Source organism: Strongylocentrotus purpuratus, unplaced genomic scaffold (assembly GCF_000002235.5).
Source record: "Strongylocentrotus purpuratus isolate Spur 01 unplaced genomic scaffold, Spur_5.0 spur5_scaffold_20, whole genome shotgun sequence".
Classification (NCBI taxonomy): domain Eukaryota; kingdom Metazoa; phylum Echinodermata; class Echinoidea; order Camarodonta; family Strongylocentrotidae; genus Strongylocentrotus; species Strongylocentrotus purpuratus.
Genome location: NW_022145606.1, coordinates 30491468 through 30506042, shown reverse-complemented (window position 1 = coordinate 30506042; position 14575 = coordinate 30491468). Strand labels below are relative to the sequence as shown.

At 39.5% G+C, this 14575-nt stretch overlaps 1 protein-coding gene across 6 annotated transcripts in view; it reads left to right on the top strand.

Moving 5' to 3' along the window:
• LOC115918880 (mucin-19-like) overlaps positions 1 to 13366 on the top strand; it is a 34065-nt gene extending 20699 nt beyond the window's left edge. For 5 of the 6 annotated variants that reach the window (XM_030993174.1, XM_030993173.1, XM_030993177.1 and 2 more), the window contains 11 exons: positions 299 to 622; positions 1696 to 1851; positions 2275 to 2544; positions 3374 to 3499; positions 4953 to 5021; positions 6164 to 6339; positions 6899 to 7047; positions 7941 to 8035; positions 9560 to 9662; positions 10179 to 10237; positions 10827 to 13366. In XM_030993174.1, the coding sequence (XP_030849034.1) occupies positions 299 to 622; positions 1696 to 1851; positions 2275 to 2544; positions 3374 to 3499; positions 4953 to 5021; positions 6164 to 6339; positions 6899 to 7047; positions 7941 to 8035; positions 9560 to 9662; positions 10179 to 10237; positions 10827 to 11765 (2466 nt within the window). In that variant the 3' untranslated portion in view covers positions 11766 to 13366. Of the gene's footprint in view, positions 1 to 298; positions 623 to 1695; positions 1852 to 2274; positions 2545 to 3373; positions 3500 to 4952; positions 5022 to 6163; positions 6340 to 6898; positions 7048 to 7940; positions 8036 to 8736; positions 8834 to 9559; positions 9663 to 10178; positions 10238 to 10826 lie in introns of those variants that run through there. The other variant, XM_030993178.1, reaches the window with a different exon arrangement.
• Positions 13367 to 14575: the final 1209 nt, after the last annotated feature.

Here is a 14575-nt window from a genome sequence, read left to right as displayed (position 1 = left end):
AATGATCGAATTTAGATCTATGTTTTCTCAAAGTAGATAGCCACACATGTGTTCATTCGTGAAATTACTGTTAAATTCATGTTTAAAGGCTGTCTTTACTAGTTTGGCTAGGAGGATTAGACCACTCAGGGTGGTTACTGACAGGTGGCTATCTCATCAACTCAGATCTCAATTAACATAAGAAAAAGAGGATCATGGGGGACCAACAGGCACCGATGAGGCATTGCTTTTTATAGAGGGAGCAAGTAGTTGTAACTAGTGCAGTGGGGCTTTATATTTCAATGGTTGACTTTTTCAGAAGGCCAAAACCTCCCACTTCAGTGTCCAGACACAGCAGAGCCTACACAGCGTCCAAGGGTTCATCCGACAGCTAGAAGGCATCGTCAACCGCACCCCCAAGCAAGAGGCGATGCTTCAGCAGCTCCTGGACCTGCAGCAGAAGATCAACAGCCAGGCCAGGGCCAAGCTGGAGGCGTCGTCAGACACCACCACTGCACCTCCTCCTCCAGCCAGGACTGGAGCTGGAGGTGGTGTTGCCCTCGCTGGGCGAGCACCTGCCACTGCCTTACCTAACGTCGTGAGTGTCAAGGTGGAGGTCACGGCATCTGAAGGTGGTATTCAGGTGAGTACATCAATCCAATTCAAGTTTATTTCCACAATCTGATAAAAATACAAAACGATCAAAAGACAAACAAAAATACAACATAAATATCACATAACAGATAATGTTGGGATCGACAATAGGCCTACAGGCGTAGGGAACAACCGTAGAGAGCAAAAATGATGAATCCCTTGAGGCAAAAGTAAGAGTTCAGTCATTTTGTATACTTTTTTACACAGAAGGTTTCAGAAAAAGAGAGGAATCTGGGGTTCATATCATTAGCTTTAGGGTAAAAAAACTAGGAATCATTCCTTTAAAATAGGAATGATTGGCAGCTTTGTGGCTGATGACCTTGCTGTGTCATGGAATAGACTTCAAGATCAGGCAGTCCATGAGAATGGTCCTTATTCTCGGTGGAAATAACAGGGCTTTTTCACTGAAACACAATGATCAATGACTTTTAAAAAATGCAATAAATGTAATTTGAATACACCATAATGTCACTTGCAGGAATTGTGTTCAGATTATCTAATGAGCTGTGTTGTGTCTTAACTTTAATGGGTTAGCTGCTAGACATTAGTAATTTTTCTTGTTAGTATCCAGAATTTTCTTGTCATTACATTCCTTGACCATTGTATGACAGCCTCTTTATACACTGTATAGCTATTGTCAAGACGTCTCATTCTGTTGTGTGTCAGATGCAGCATGTCGTGGTGTCTGCCCTTTGTACATTATATAAAAAAGAAAAAGACCATTCTCATAAGGTAACTAAATTGATGCATATACCTTTTTGAAGCACCTCGATATAAATTTTTTCATTTACCTGTTACAAATAAATGTGTCTCGATAGTCAGAATTCAAATTGAATATATTGGTGGTTGCTTGGTAGGACAACCATTATGAATGCCTTACCTAGCAACATGTGATATATGCATTCTGACTGTGGAAATACAATTATTCATAACAGATGAATAAAATACTTGCATCAATGCACTTCAGTGTAAATTCGGTCACATTTTGAAAATGTCCTATTGAGGAAAGTTATTGATGGAACATTACATTATCAAACACTTTTTCATTACTCCCTTTTTCAGAATGCTGCCAGTTCTGGGACTTTTGCTATGGCCCCCTCAAATCTAGGGACTTCAGGTACAACTCTGCAGTCATACGGGCCTGTAGCGCCCACACCCAACATTCCTAAACCCGCAGCAGTTGCTGCTATATCTAGCCAACCTACAGGACAATACAAGGTATGACAACAAATTCCTTTTTTTGGGGGGGGGGGGTGTCTTTTTGTTTATACATCAGTTAGCAACCAAACAATTCATACCCTTACCAAGTTTTGCTATTTTCAAGTCAGTGCATGAAAATTAAATATGTTCCCATTCATGCTTCTTGAGAATGTTGCATATTAAAGCCTCAATGTACTACTTGTAGCTACTTGCTCCCTCTATATGGAAAACTTCCCCAATCGGTGCCTGTTATTCCCCCGTGATCCTCTTTTTTCTTTTTCTTTTTCTGTGTGGTCTTATCCCTTCTGGCCAAACTAGTGCAGACGAGGTTTAAAGCTTACATTTAAAAGTACAATATCTTATCATGTGTCATCATCTTCATCATCATCATCATTATCTTCATTATTATTAATTACCACTTCTCACTGCTATCCTTTTCAGGTCTGCACCACCACCGCCGCCACCACCGACCAGCAAGTGTCATCTGCCTTCGCAGCTGCTGCAGCAGCAGCCGCCGCTGCAGCCCAAGCCACCACCCAAACCCCTGCCCCAGCAGCAGGGGCCCAGGGGTCCGACCAACCTGTTGCCTCCTCCTCCTCGTCTACCGGTATACCTGTACCGGTACCAGGGGTACAGATACCAGGAGCTAGCAGCTCAGCAAGCACCTTCCAGCATATCTTCACCACAAATATTGTTCAGTTAGTGGGCAAGGTTTGTTATTTCTTATTGCTCCCTTTTTTCTTCTTAACTGTCTAGTTAGTACCACAAGAGCATCAACTCAGAGAAGGTTGAGTTCTAGGGAGAGGTGAAAAATAATATGTGAGCATTATCATAATCATTGTTACTATGCAAGTGTGGAAAAATGTTTTGTTGGCCCTTATTTATCTTTCTGTGTACAGTGCTTGTAACTGTACTAAGACGTGACAAAATTTCTTATCATTTTGATGATTTGAGAACCTTGCAGTACACTTTGTTTTGATTTCGCCCTTAGATTAGAAAAGCACGATTTGTGTTTGTTATGGCTACCAAGTCAAAGAATTATTAAATTTAATTTACGAAATGTACAGAAATATTCTCAATTTATTTGTAAAACTAGTCGCTTTAATAACAGCTCTATTCCCTATTTTGTTCGTATCTTAAACGATTATTATTCAAAAAAGTAAGCTTCATATATTTTTGTATATGTTTATGTTTAATGATGTTGCCTATTATGTGTATAAATGTGTCTAGTATTTTATTCCTTTTATATGTCATTAATTTTATTTTATGTCAACATGTATAATGCTCAGTGTATTTTAAATATCATGATGTTTTTACCTTGTACAAATGATCTGCAATTCAGCTTCGGCTGCCAGAACATCATACGAATAAACCCTTATTGAATTGAATTGAATTGAATTGAAATACACACCAATTACTTATATGCTAGATGATCAACCTTTTCTGATCGATTCCAAAACGTTTCTTCCACAATGCAATCGCATGACTAGAACTGAACTTTATCTTTAAAGATAAACATATTTCTGTTTTTCTGCTGCAGAACCTGACGCCTCAACAGCAGGATGTCCTGAGACGTCTCCAGGAGCAGCTCAAGAACATGACTCCACAGCAGCAACAAGAGTTCTACCGTCAGCAGCAGGCCAAGCTGCATCCGGGCCAGAAGAAGGTAGGTACAATCAGACCAGGGGGGTGTTTCACAAAGATTCTAAGTCGACCTTAACTCAAAGTTGGACTTAAATATTATGGAGAGCCATTTGTAGCCTTATAATGAAATACATTCAGAAGCAAAAATTCAAGTACTTTAGACTTTTCATAAACTCCACATCAAGAACATGTAATCTCCCATGATAATAGAAAATATGAATGATTTGAATCAACATTTTATGCCTTTTAAAATAACTTTTACAAAAATATTTTCAAGGATGCTAATGGCTTTCCATAAATGTTAAGTCCAACTTGGAGATAAGTACAACTTAAGATCTTTGTGCAACACCCCCCTGGGCCCCATTTCACAAAACTTGTTTTTTTTATAAGCTAGTGAAATCCTTACTTCTGATTGGTTATAAGCAGATTGGTCACTGATTTAAGTCATTTTTCATTGAAAAAAGGCTTTGTGAAACACCCCCCCTGTCTGTTAAAGAGAAGGTTGAGTTCTGGGAAGAGGTGAAAAATAATTCATGAGCGTTATCATTCTTATTATGCAAGTGTGGAAGAACATCAGATAAGACATGTTCCCTGAAAAGCATGGCTCTTCAAATGCCTTTATATTCTAAATATGTCATGTAACATCGTATAACTCGGGGGGTAGGATTTTTACGCCACGTGTTCGTGTAGTCCCATATACATCTTTCTGTGTACAGTGTTTGTAACTTTACCAAGACTTGGTCAAATTTGTTATCATTTTGATGATTCCAGAACCTTGCAATACACACAAATTCTTATATATGCTAGATGATCAACCTTTTCTGGTCGATTCCACACCGTTTCTTTCACAATGAAATCGCATGACCAGAACTCAACTTCATCTTTAAGGCCACCTAAGGGAAGCACGAAAAGTGGCCAATGTAGACAGGTGGCCTTTATATAGAGGTGTTCGCTAAGACAGGTTTAACTGTCCTTTGCTGGTGACATCCTTTTATAAAGCGACATGAGAGAGGGAGAGTGAGACAGACAGAGAGAGAGATATATAGACAGACAGACTCAGAGGGGGAAGAACGGGAGAGAGGGAGCCTTGATTGTCACATTAACAGATGACTCATGAATCGAAGAACTATTCTTATGGCTCGATGGTTGAAGTTGATCCTTCAGCTAATGTCTGATAGTTGAATTATGTGCTTTTTGCATACATGTATAATATACATTTAATTTTTGTTTTATGATATTTTATTCTTCGATTAGACAGAAGTGGATCTGGGCCCTCTTTCGTAAAACATGTCATCAACATCATGTTCTGATAATTATAATAATGATACCGAAATCCTTGCATTTGATCGGATGTGAGCAGATATATCTTAGATCTGTGGCTGTTGTTATGAAACGAGCCATTGTGTTCGGATAAGAACGTTCTCAATTTTAATCAATGTTGTCTTCTCTCTCTTTGTCGATTGTTTTATAAACAGCCCTTAGATGTATCTAATGTAGCTGTTCAACCTGTCCAGCAACCGTCCTCCAGTACTCCAGCACCCAAGGTATGTACTCAAATACTAAGGGCCATTTTAGTTATGTAATCAAATAGATTTTATTTTTGTTCAAAGGGGGGGGGGGCAGAGTTGGGTAACAATTTTCCAGAGTTTTATTTAACTTGCGAAACAAAACAATAACAATATCAATGGGTCATTTTCGTAATGGAATCAAATTTAATGCATAAATCTTTGTTAAGTGCTGTGTTTATTTAATACACCTGTTACAAATAATTGTAATTCAATAGTCAAAATACAAACAGTATGTGTTGTTGAGTAGGATAAGCCTTAGGGTTTGTCCTACCCAGTAATAAACTTGGTGATGCTATATGAATTCTGACTATTGAGATACACTTATATCCAACAGGTGAATGAAATCAAATTCATATTGAAGCACCTCGCATAGTGATTTGCCCAAATTGATAAATAGTGAGGACATGACGTCACAAACTGATAACCATGTTGGCAATTTGTGTTGTGATTCTTATTGTTCCATAGTTTTACATAATTTTTCAAAAATTCATAACTTTCTAATTAGTTATCCGATTTTGTTCAATTTTTTTTTATTGGTTTGTCTGATTTTTCTGCTTTTATTGAAAGTAAGTTATTTGTCGAGTGGACTTGTCCTTTAAATTTGATTACATTACGAAAATGGTTTATTGTACTAGACCCGCCCTCTTTAATCCCATCTCGATATATATCTCTTTAGATATGTGCTTTCCCCCATGCCATCTTTCTTGCTATATATCTGATCACGACCATCTGGTTGTGTCTGCAAAATCGTGACTGAAAAAGAACATTGTAAGGCAAAAAATGAAATGAAGAAGAAGAAAATGCAGGGGCCAAATAAGACAAGGAAGTAAAAAGATGCAAGTTTGAGCAAAATCGGATAACTAATAAGAAAGTTATGAATTTTTGAAAAATTATGTAAAACTGTGCAATAAAGGTAATTAATAGATAATTGCCTTTTTTTTGGGGGGGGGGGGGGTTCTAATTAACCTCTTTGATATTTTATTCTCTTTGTTATGTTTTTATAAAGCATATATGTATGGAGTAGAATTAATCGAGACATTTGCATTATCAACACAGCTGAGGTTGCTGCATATTTGTTATAACGCAAGATGGTTCTACTATTTTCTTATTTCACTCAGGCTCAGCTGTCTCCAGTGAGAGCTGCTAAGCCCGGCCGTAGCAAGCCCAAGAAGAAGGGTGCCAAGGGCTCGCCAAAGGGGGAGAGATTTGACGAGAAAGGGGGCAAAGATGTTGAGATCATCTCCCCTCCACCACCCCCTAAAGCGCCCACTCCACCACCCGCTGCAGCTGAATTGTAAGTCCTTTTTTAGACTTTTTTTTGGGGGTGGGGGGGGGGGGGGGTTTCTGGTTGTGAAACCATCTACACAGCAAATGAAGAAAAAACAGGTGAAAATGAATCAATCAACAAAAACTGTAACAATGTAGTATACTGACTAATTGGGCCTCCCCCCCCCCCCCCCCCCAAAAAAAAAAGATGTCACTGTTGCACACACAAATTTATTAAAAACCTGCTAAAATAACAATTACTAAACCAACAACACATTGCCCTTGCAAGATTACCTGTTGTACTCCATGGCCCAACTGTCCATATTTTCGTAATTGTTTTACCTCAGTTTTCTGGGTTTTATTTGTTTGTTTCTTTTGCTGCTTTTTTTTTCCTTCAATTGTCACTTATAGACTTCAGCATAAATATCTTGTTTTGCAATTGTTCTCACATTTTTGTATGTAGTGTCAGTCAAATGAATATTGTAATCCATCATACTATGTCATAATCAGTGAGCGAAATGTAATTATTAGTCCTGTGACAATTTATTTATCCATCTGTTCAACCTATTATCCCATTATGTTTGCAGTATCCGAGAGAGGCGGGATTTAGACAAGTACTGCGTGGAGAACATTCAGTTCAAGACGCCCTTTGCTTCGTACAGCGAGGCCATCCAGAGGCTGCTACCTTATCACTTAGCTTATGAGAAGATTCCCACCAAAGAGAAAGCTAAAGAGAGTGAGTATTTGTAATGTTTTTTTACCCTGGTGGTGGTGGTGGTGGTGATGATGATGATAAAAGTGGTGACGATGGTGGTGGTGGTGGTGGTGGTGGTGGTGGTGGTGGTGGGGGTGGAGGTGATGATGATGATAATGAAAGTGGTGATGATGATGACGATGGTGGTGGTGGTGGTGATGGTGGAGGTGATGATGATGATGATGATGATGATGATGATGACGATGGTGGTGGTGGAGGTGATGATGATGATGATGATGATGATGACGATGGTGGTGGTGGAGGTGATGATGATGATGATGATGATGATGACGATGGTGGTGGTGGAGGTGATGATGATGATGATGATGATGATGACGATGGTGGTGGTGGAGGTGATGATGATGATGATGATGGTGGTGGTGGAGGTGATGATAATGACAATGGTGGTGGTGGTGGCGGTGAGGATTGTGATCATGAATGATGACAAGGATAATATCATGGGGGACATCTGTGTGTCAATGAACTCAAGGTAAAGGGTTAGGTAGAAAATGGGAGAGAATCACAGAAGAGGACAGTAGGAAAAAGAGGGAAAAAGTCAGCTAAAAAGTAATAATAAAAACATAATAACAAATAGAAACAACTCAAAGAAATAAGTAAGTGGAGAATGAGGAAGTTCTTAGAAGAGCTGGAGTGCAAATGAAAATGATACGTGAGGTGTTGATTAGACAGTTGAAGTTCATGGGTCACATTACACGTAAAGTAGGCGTAGAGAATTTTGCTTAGGCAGGGAAAATTGTGGGAAGGAGGAGTAGGTGAAGAAGACCTTCTGATACTTTGGATGGACAGTGTGCAGAAACTGTAGAAGATTTTACCCACTATGTGTGAAACATCATGTTGCTTTTCTCTCTTCCCAGGTGAGAGTTCTTATGATGAGATCAGTGACCAGCTGATGGCTAAGAAGAAGAAGATGCTGGATAAGTTTCAGTACCTCCTCTACCAAGAGAGCATGGTAAGCACTTTAAAGGCACTACTTGTAGCTACTTGCTCCCTCTATATAGGAAACTTCCCCAATCGGTGCCTGTTGGTCCCCCATGATCCTCTTTTTCTTATGTTAAATGAGAGCCGAATTAATGAGATAGCCACCTGTCACAGTGACCTCGCTGGCTCGCTGTGTGGTCTAATCCCTTCTGACTGAAGTAGTAAAGCCTCCCTTTAAAGTATACCCAGAAATAACCGTCTAGTGCCAGGAATACCTCAATAAAACCGACATTTGTCACCCATCCCCATACACAGATTACCGTAAGCCTTGCTGCATGCGCAAGGAGGGGACTAGCAGATTTTTGCGGAATCTGAACCAAGTGTCCTATATTGCTTAATGTGGTTGTATAAATTTCAAGAATTTCAGCGTTTGAAATTGTTTGCTTCTGTTCCTCACCTGGGTGGAGTGTGGCAAATGTAGATAAATGTCTTGCCAAAGGATATGAAAGGGATTCAAAATGGTGCTGTAGCCGAACCGAACGGAAGTTCGCCGAACATGGCACTTCCGAACCAAACCGAACCGAACGCAAAGGCCTAGTTCGGATGTTCAGCAGAAAAAATGTTTTTTCGCAAGCTAATAAACTTGTCATTTTGTACCTAATTTTCATGACATGATTGCTCATTTTATGTTGACTTTTTTCCCCAATTTCCACCCCATTTATGCCTATCCAGTGGTGGGCGCAACTTCACTGGTGCCATTTAAATTCCAAATCCTGACCTCTGCTATGTCGCGATCGCAAGCCGTAAACAAGAATACATGTGCGTGATCTAGGCGCTCATCAAAACAAGTTCAGTTCAAACCCATTCAACAACAAAAAAATTATTTTAATTGTAACAATATTGGACAAATTTTACAATATAAATAATGAAATAAATATATATTATAGTATGGTATTTATTTATTCAGGAAAAATAGGGTTTTATATTTTTCCTATAGAAAATAAACACTTATAAAAAACAGTAATCAACTAGCCTGATTCGCTATTCAAGATGGCAGCTTTCATGACTCTAATATTAGACAACAACCGTCTCGGAAAATCTTTAAAAAATATCATTTATTGACAAATTGAAAACATGATTCTTTTAAAATTGAAAATAAAACACGATTCAAGACCGAAATACCAATGTAAGTAGTACTTTTCTTCACAAATAATTACATTTAGAGCAGTTTTTTAATGTGAAATTTGTGCTGATCGGAAGCAGTGTTTTTCATCAGGAGTGGGCAGAAGTCCTCCGTGCTGGTCCGGCCCGCCCGGTGCCGACTGCCGTGGCTATAACGCTGCCTGCTATTATATTATCGAACCCAGTCCGGGTGAAAAATTGCCGAACTCTGCCGAACCGAACACGAACATAGCGTCTGACTTACAGCACTAATTCAAAAGCCGTACCTTGTGGTTAACAGTCGGGAGACTTATCCACCGTACAGCAACACCTCTATAAAGACCGCTTTAAATAAGAGAATCATGAAAAGTGGTCTTACTTGTCTCTCTTGTAGATTGAAGAGCCGTCATCTGAGAATGTGATGCTGGGTCGTCTGTTTCTCCAAGATGAGACTGCTGCACTCCAAGAAGAACGCAAACGAGCAGAGGCCAACAAAGGTAAGTTGGCTTTCTCCTCTTCAATTTGAGAACCGGTTTTGTCACCAGGGGGGATGTTTCACAGAGACTGAGATCGACTTAAGTTGGACTTGAACTATGGCACTGGTTGCTCTTACCATTGGTTTCTCGAGGGACGTCACAAATCTACAGATTGTGCATTTTTTGATAACTCATTGCTGACATTGTAAACCTTAGATTTATTCAAGACTTGGACTTGTACTACGGTAGGCGATTTTTGCCCTTAAAAAGTCTTGAACCAGATGTAAAAAAAAAGAGGGGAAAAAACAAGAAATTATGATCTTTAGATTTTAAAAATTCCTTCAATAGTGAACTATCAAAAGGCGCGCACCCCAGTACACCAGAATTATTTCATTTTCAGCAGTGGCTCCCAATAATGTCCAAGAGGCTACATCTGGGGAATTTTGGCGCGGTCACTTTGGTTACAAGTCCACGTGATTGAAATGCTCATATTGTTATAATGTTTTCCTTTTCTCCTTGTCTGACTCTCTGTACTAGTTGAATCATTAATACCAAAGACGGAATCCAGTCAGGACCAAGGGACCACCGATGCTCAGGTAAGGACCAGCTTTAGAACTAAGGCCTTGGCAGGACCAAGCTACTTTAGTCCCGACATGACCGAATGCTTCTATTAAGATTTCATGAGAGCCAATCTGCACTAGTTTGGCCAGGAGGGATTAGTCCTCCCTGCCAGGTCACTGACTGGTGGTTATCTCATCAAATCAGCTCTCAATTAACATAAGAAAAGGGGGACCAATGGGTACCACTTGGGCATTGTTTACTATATAGAGGCCGCGAGTAGCTACGAGTAGTGTAGACCCGCTTTAAATCTGATGCGTGTATCAATCATCTTTAGTTAGAAGTGGGGATGATAATCAGAACATGGGTAATGTATATGTCAGTGCAATTGACAAAATAAATTAATTGAAATTTGAAATAATAACAAATAGGAAACAAATTGATAATGTGCATGCTCTTTATGCCTTGATGTGATATTAATGTTGATGACATTCCTGGGACCCATTTCATAAAGCCTTTTTTTCAATGACAAATGACAAATATCAGTGACAGATCTGCTGATAACCAATCAAAAGCAAGGATTTCAGTAGCTTATAACAACAACTGTTATTTGTTACTTTTTTGCAGGCTGCCCCTGTAGAGGCCCCCCCTGAGCACTCCTTCGCTCAGCCTGCCAAGGTGGCCCCACCTAAAGCCGAGCCCCGCCACAAGACCAATCACGACAGAATACGAAAAGGTGCCGAGATGGACCACTCGGCCAGGAGATCCGGTGCACAGGGAGGAGCGGTCCTGCAGAGGCAGAGGCAGGTCAGCGGTGATGGGGACACATCATCCAGCACCGAAGGACAGTATCACTCTTCGATCGTGTCAAGGTACGGGAGCAGCGACGAAGACGACGGGTCCAAGGGAGCATCGTCCGGGGGCGGGATCAGGTTACGCTTGACCAAGAGTCTCCTGGTGGAGTCTCGGGTCAAGTCCCGCGATCGGTCATTCACCAGCGAGAGCGACGACTCTGTACTGTCGTCCCCGACCAAGCCGAAGCGACGGAGAAGCCAACTCGAGGCGCTGCTCAGCTCCGATTCCTTGGACAGTAGTGATTTCTCGCCAGCGGTCGAACAAAGGACTAAAGGCGGCGATGTGTGGAAGGTCAGCGAGAAGAGTAAAGATTTGTTTGCATTCCAAGACATTAGCGCGAGTTCTCGCGACGCGACCGCCTCGCGATCTCGCAGCGAGCGGGACCCCTCCGGAAACCAAGTTGATGCAATAATGGACGAGGATCTCGAAGACAAAGACGTTCTTCAGGAGCAGATGGACAGCGCCGTCAACAGTATTCTTTTTCTACAGAACCTCGGGGGTCCTGGTGATACCTTGCGCCATGCCAGCCTTGCCGATATCAGCTTCGATCAGGATGATGTTTTTGATAGCGCCGATGATTCGGCGGTGTTCAATTTGGAAGACTATGCCAACACGAGTTTCTTAGAAGAGAACAGCGCAGTCGCTGGGCTTGAGGGTGAATTGACCAGTATGGACAGTGATGTAGAAGAAGCCGTTCGGAGCATTTTGTGATCAAAGGTAAAAGACGCAAGCAATAACGTTGCCAATTTAGAGCATTTTCAGTTCAGGAAGGATCATTGAAGCCGATGATTGGATTGTGCAGAGAGAGATGTCACTCTGCTAAGTCAGGCAGCACTTAAAAACTTTCAAGAATGAGACCTAAGTATAGGTACCCTGTACCAAAATTTTGTGTGTGAATACATTGTAGTATTCAAAGTAGTCTACTCATGCCATAATGAACATGCAGATTATTGTATAGTATTGTCCACACTCACGTATATAGGCTCATGCAACGGAATTCTCACAATATTAACAAGGTTGTTATTTGGATACCAAACTTTTTCCATTCCGTAGTTCAGTGCATTCAAGTTTTGTCACAACTGCAAGGTTTCATCAATACCAATTTCACTGGCATACACATGCACACAAGTACATATAGCTTGCATTTAATTCATGATTATTTTTTTCACCGATCAACGTGGTATTTGTGAAAATGGTGCACAAATTTTATTTTTTGTAAGAAGTCCTAAGATACCTATCAATTACAATGTTAAACCAAGCAACTTAATGTAGTATATGGCATACGTTTATGAAATAATCGAATTGCAATATTTTGTGTTCACTTTATGAAGTATGAAATTGAATATGTGCTTTGCTTATGTCATCATTGTTATTTATTTTTATTTTCTTATTATTATTTACTATAAACATAATGTGCCAAAAACACAGTACAACTTTCCAATCCCTCAGATCTGTACTTTGTGAGTACGTTTTAAGGCTCATTAAGATAACGTTTTTTTTTCTAATTATTTTTGTTATGATGGAAGAGTAAAATGCTTTACATTATCTTTATGTTTTACTACAGAACTCAGTGATTAGGCGTAGTACATTTGCTAAGAGCAATTGCCATTTATTTACACGTTTTCCAAAAATGAATTTACGCTTTCATGTCTGAACAAACCTTTGTGTGGGTTCATTTCATGTGCATTCATACGTCTGCTATGTACTGGAAAGAAAAGATCTTGCCATCCTCCCATACAGACAGTTAACAACTGATTTATTCACACTCGTTAATATTTTTGTCATAACTCAAGAATGAAAGTTTGACTGGTTGAATTACAGCCCTTGAATACTCTTAAATGTAAGCTTTGATATGTCACATTCTCAAGAAACAACAAATTGGGACAAATAAATTGTTCACCTACTTCGAAGTTGCTCATGCGTGGGTATATAGAGGGCAGCACACGAACGTACATGTACGCACGGGAGCGTAATACACATTGGCTCAGCGTTATGTAGTGATCGGCAAGTTGCCTACTTCACGAACGACTATATACATGTACCCACGCATGACCATCTTTAAAAATTCCAAAACTTGGTAGGGATATGAATAATTTAGTTGTTAGTTGTACATCTGGCCTGTCTGTGAATAGGAGTTTCAAGTGATCTTCATCATTCACTGTTTCTATAGGATACCCACCAATTACATGTAATTGTACATGGATGGTACAGTACAGCTCCACTATTTGAAAAGTTATTGCTCCGTGAACGAGTTAAAACCTATGCAACAAATGTTTTAGATCAAGCATACTTTAATATGCACTTGGTTCAAAAATCTTCTCGAAAGATTTATTGCATGGAAAAGTAGAAGCCAAGAGGCCAAGAAGGAAACCAAGAACAGAGCTGAGGCGGGAACATTAAAGGCACACTGTCCTACTTGTAGCTACTTGCTCCCTCTACATAGAAAACTTCCCAAATCGGTGCCTGTTGGTCCCCCATGATCCTCTTTTTCTTATGTTAAATGAGAGCTGAGTTAATGAGATAGCCACCTGTCACAGTGACCTCGATGGCTCACTGGGTGGTCTAATCCCTTCTAGCTGAAGTAGTAAAGCCTCCCTTTAAGGAATAGCAGGTGGTCTTTCTATACAGGTTCCTTTAGTACAGGTTTCAATAAGAATCCAATTTCAAGGAAAACAGAATAATAATGATAAAAACAGTGCTTATAAAGCGCTTACCACCAAAGTCTCTAAGTGCTTAAGGTGGTCTCTGTAGACAGGTGGTCGCTAAAGCAGGTATGACTGTACCTTAATAGATCAATGGTTCCCAAATGAATTTGGGAGTCTAATATCAATATAGAATTGAAGAAAATAATATTTTTATGTAAGTGCACATTCCATCAAATGTTTTAAAAATATGGAATTTAGAATCATGTGACAGTAAAAGATATAGAAAGAAATACAGCTCAACTTTATGATGTAAGAGAAGAAAATGTGTATTAATGCCTAATATTCTAATAAATTTTATGTGTTGTCATAAAAACATTGGTTCTTTTCAAAGTCAAAGATGTAAAGGATGTCCCAAAATAGTTACAAAGTCTTGATGTGTTTAAGCAACAGCAAGGGTAGTTCAGTATCAAAGCTTGATCAATATTCTCAGAAACTCTAGGAATTATGAGAATTAGTTGCATAATATTTGCTCATTTATTTTGATATACTGAAAGAGACACTTTTTTTTTCTTCAATATTTTCAATATATCAAATTTGCCATCACCTCAGGTTGGATGTAGGGTTAATTTGATTTTGTGTTTCATGTTCCATGGGAATAATTGCAAACCAGCATAAATAGGAAGCAAGAAAAGCTCTTGAACACTGATGATTTCTTAGATATCAAATGAACTGATGGTATCGGATAACATTAATTTATAGCATTTTGCCCATTTTAACACAAGGGGATAATGTAGAGGTCTCAAAACAATTTGTAAAATGCAGCAATAGATGTTAACCAAACAAAAAAGCAAACTTATTACATTAACAGAGTAACAC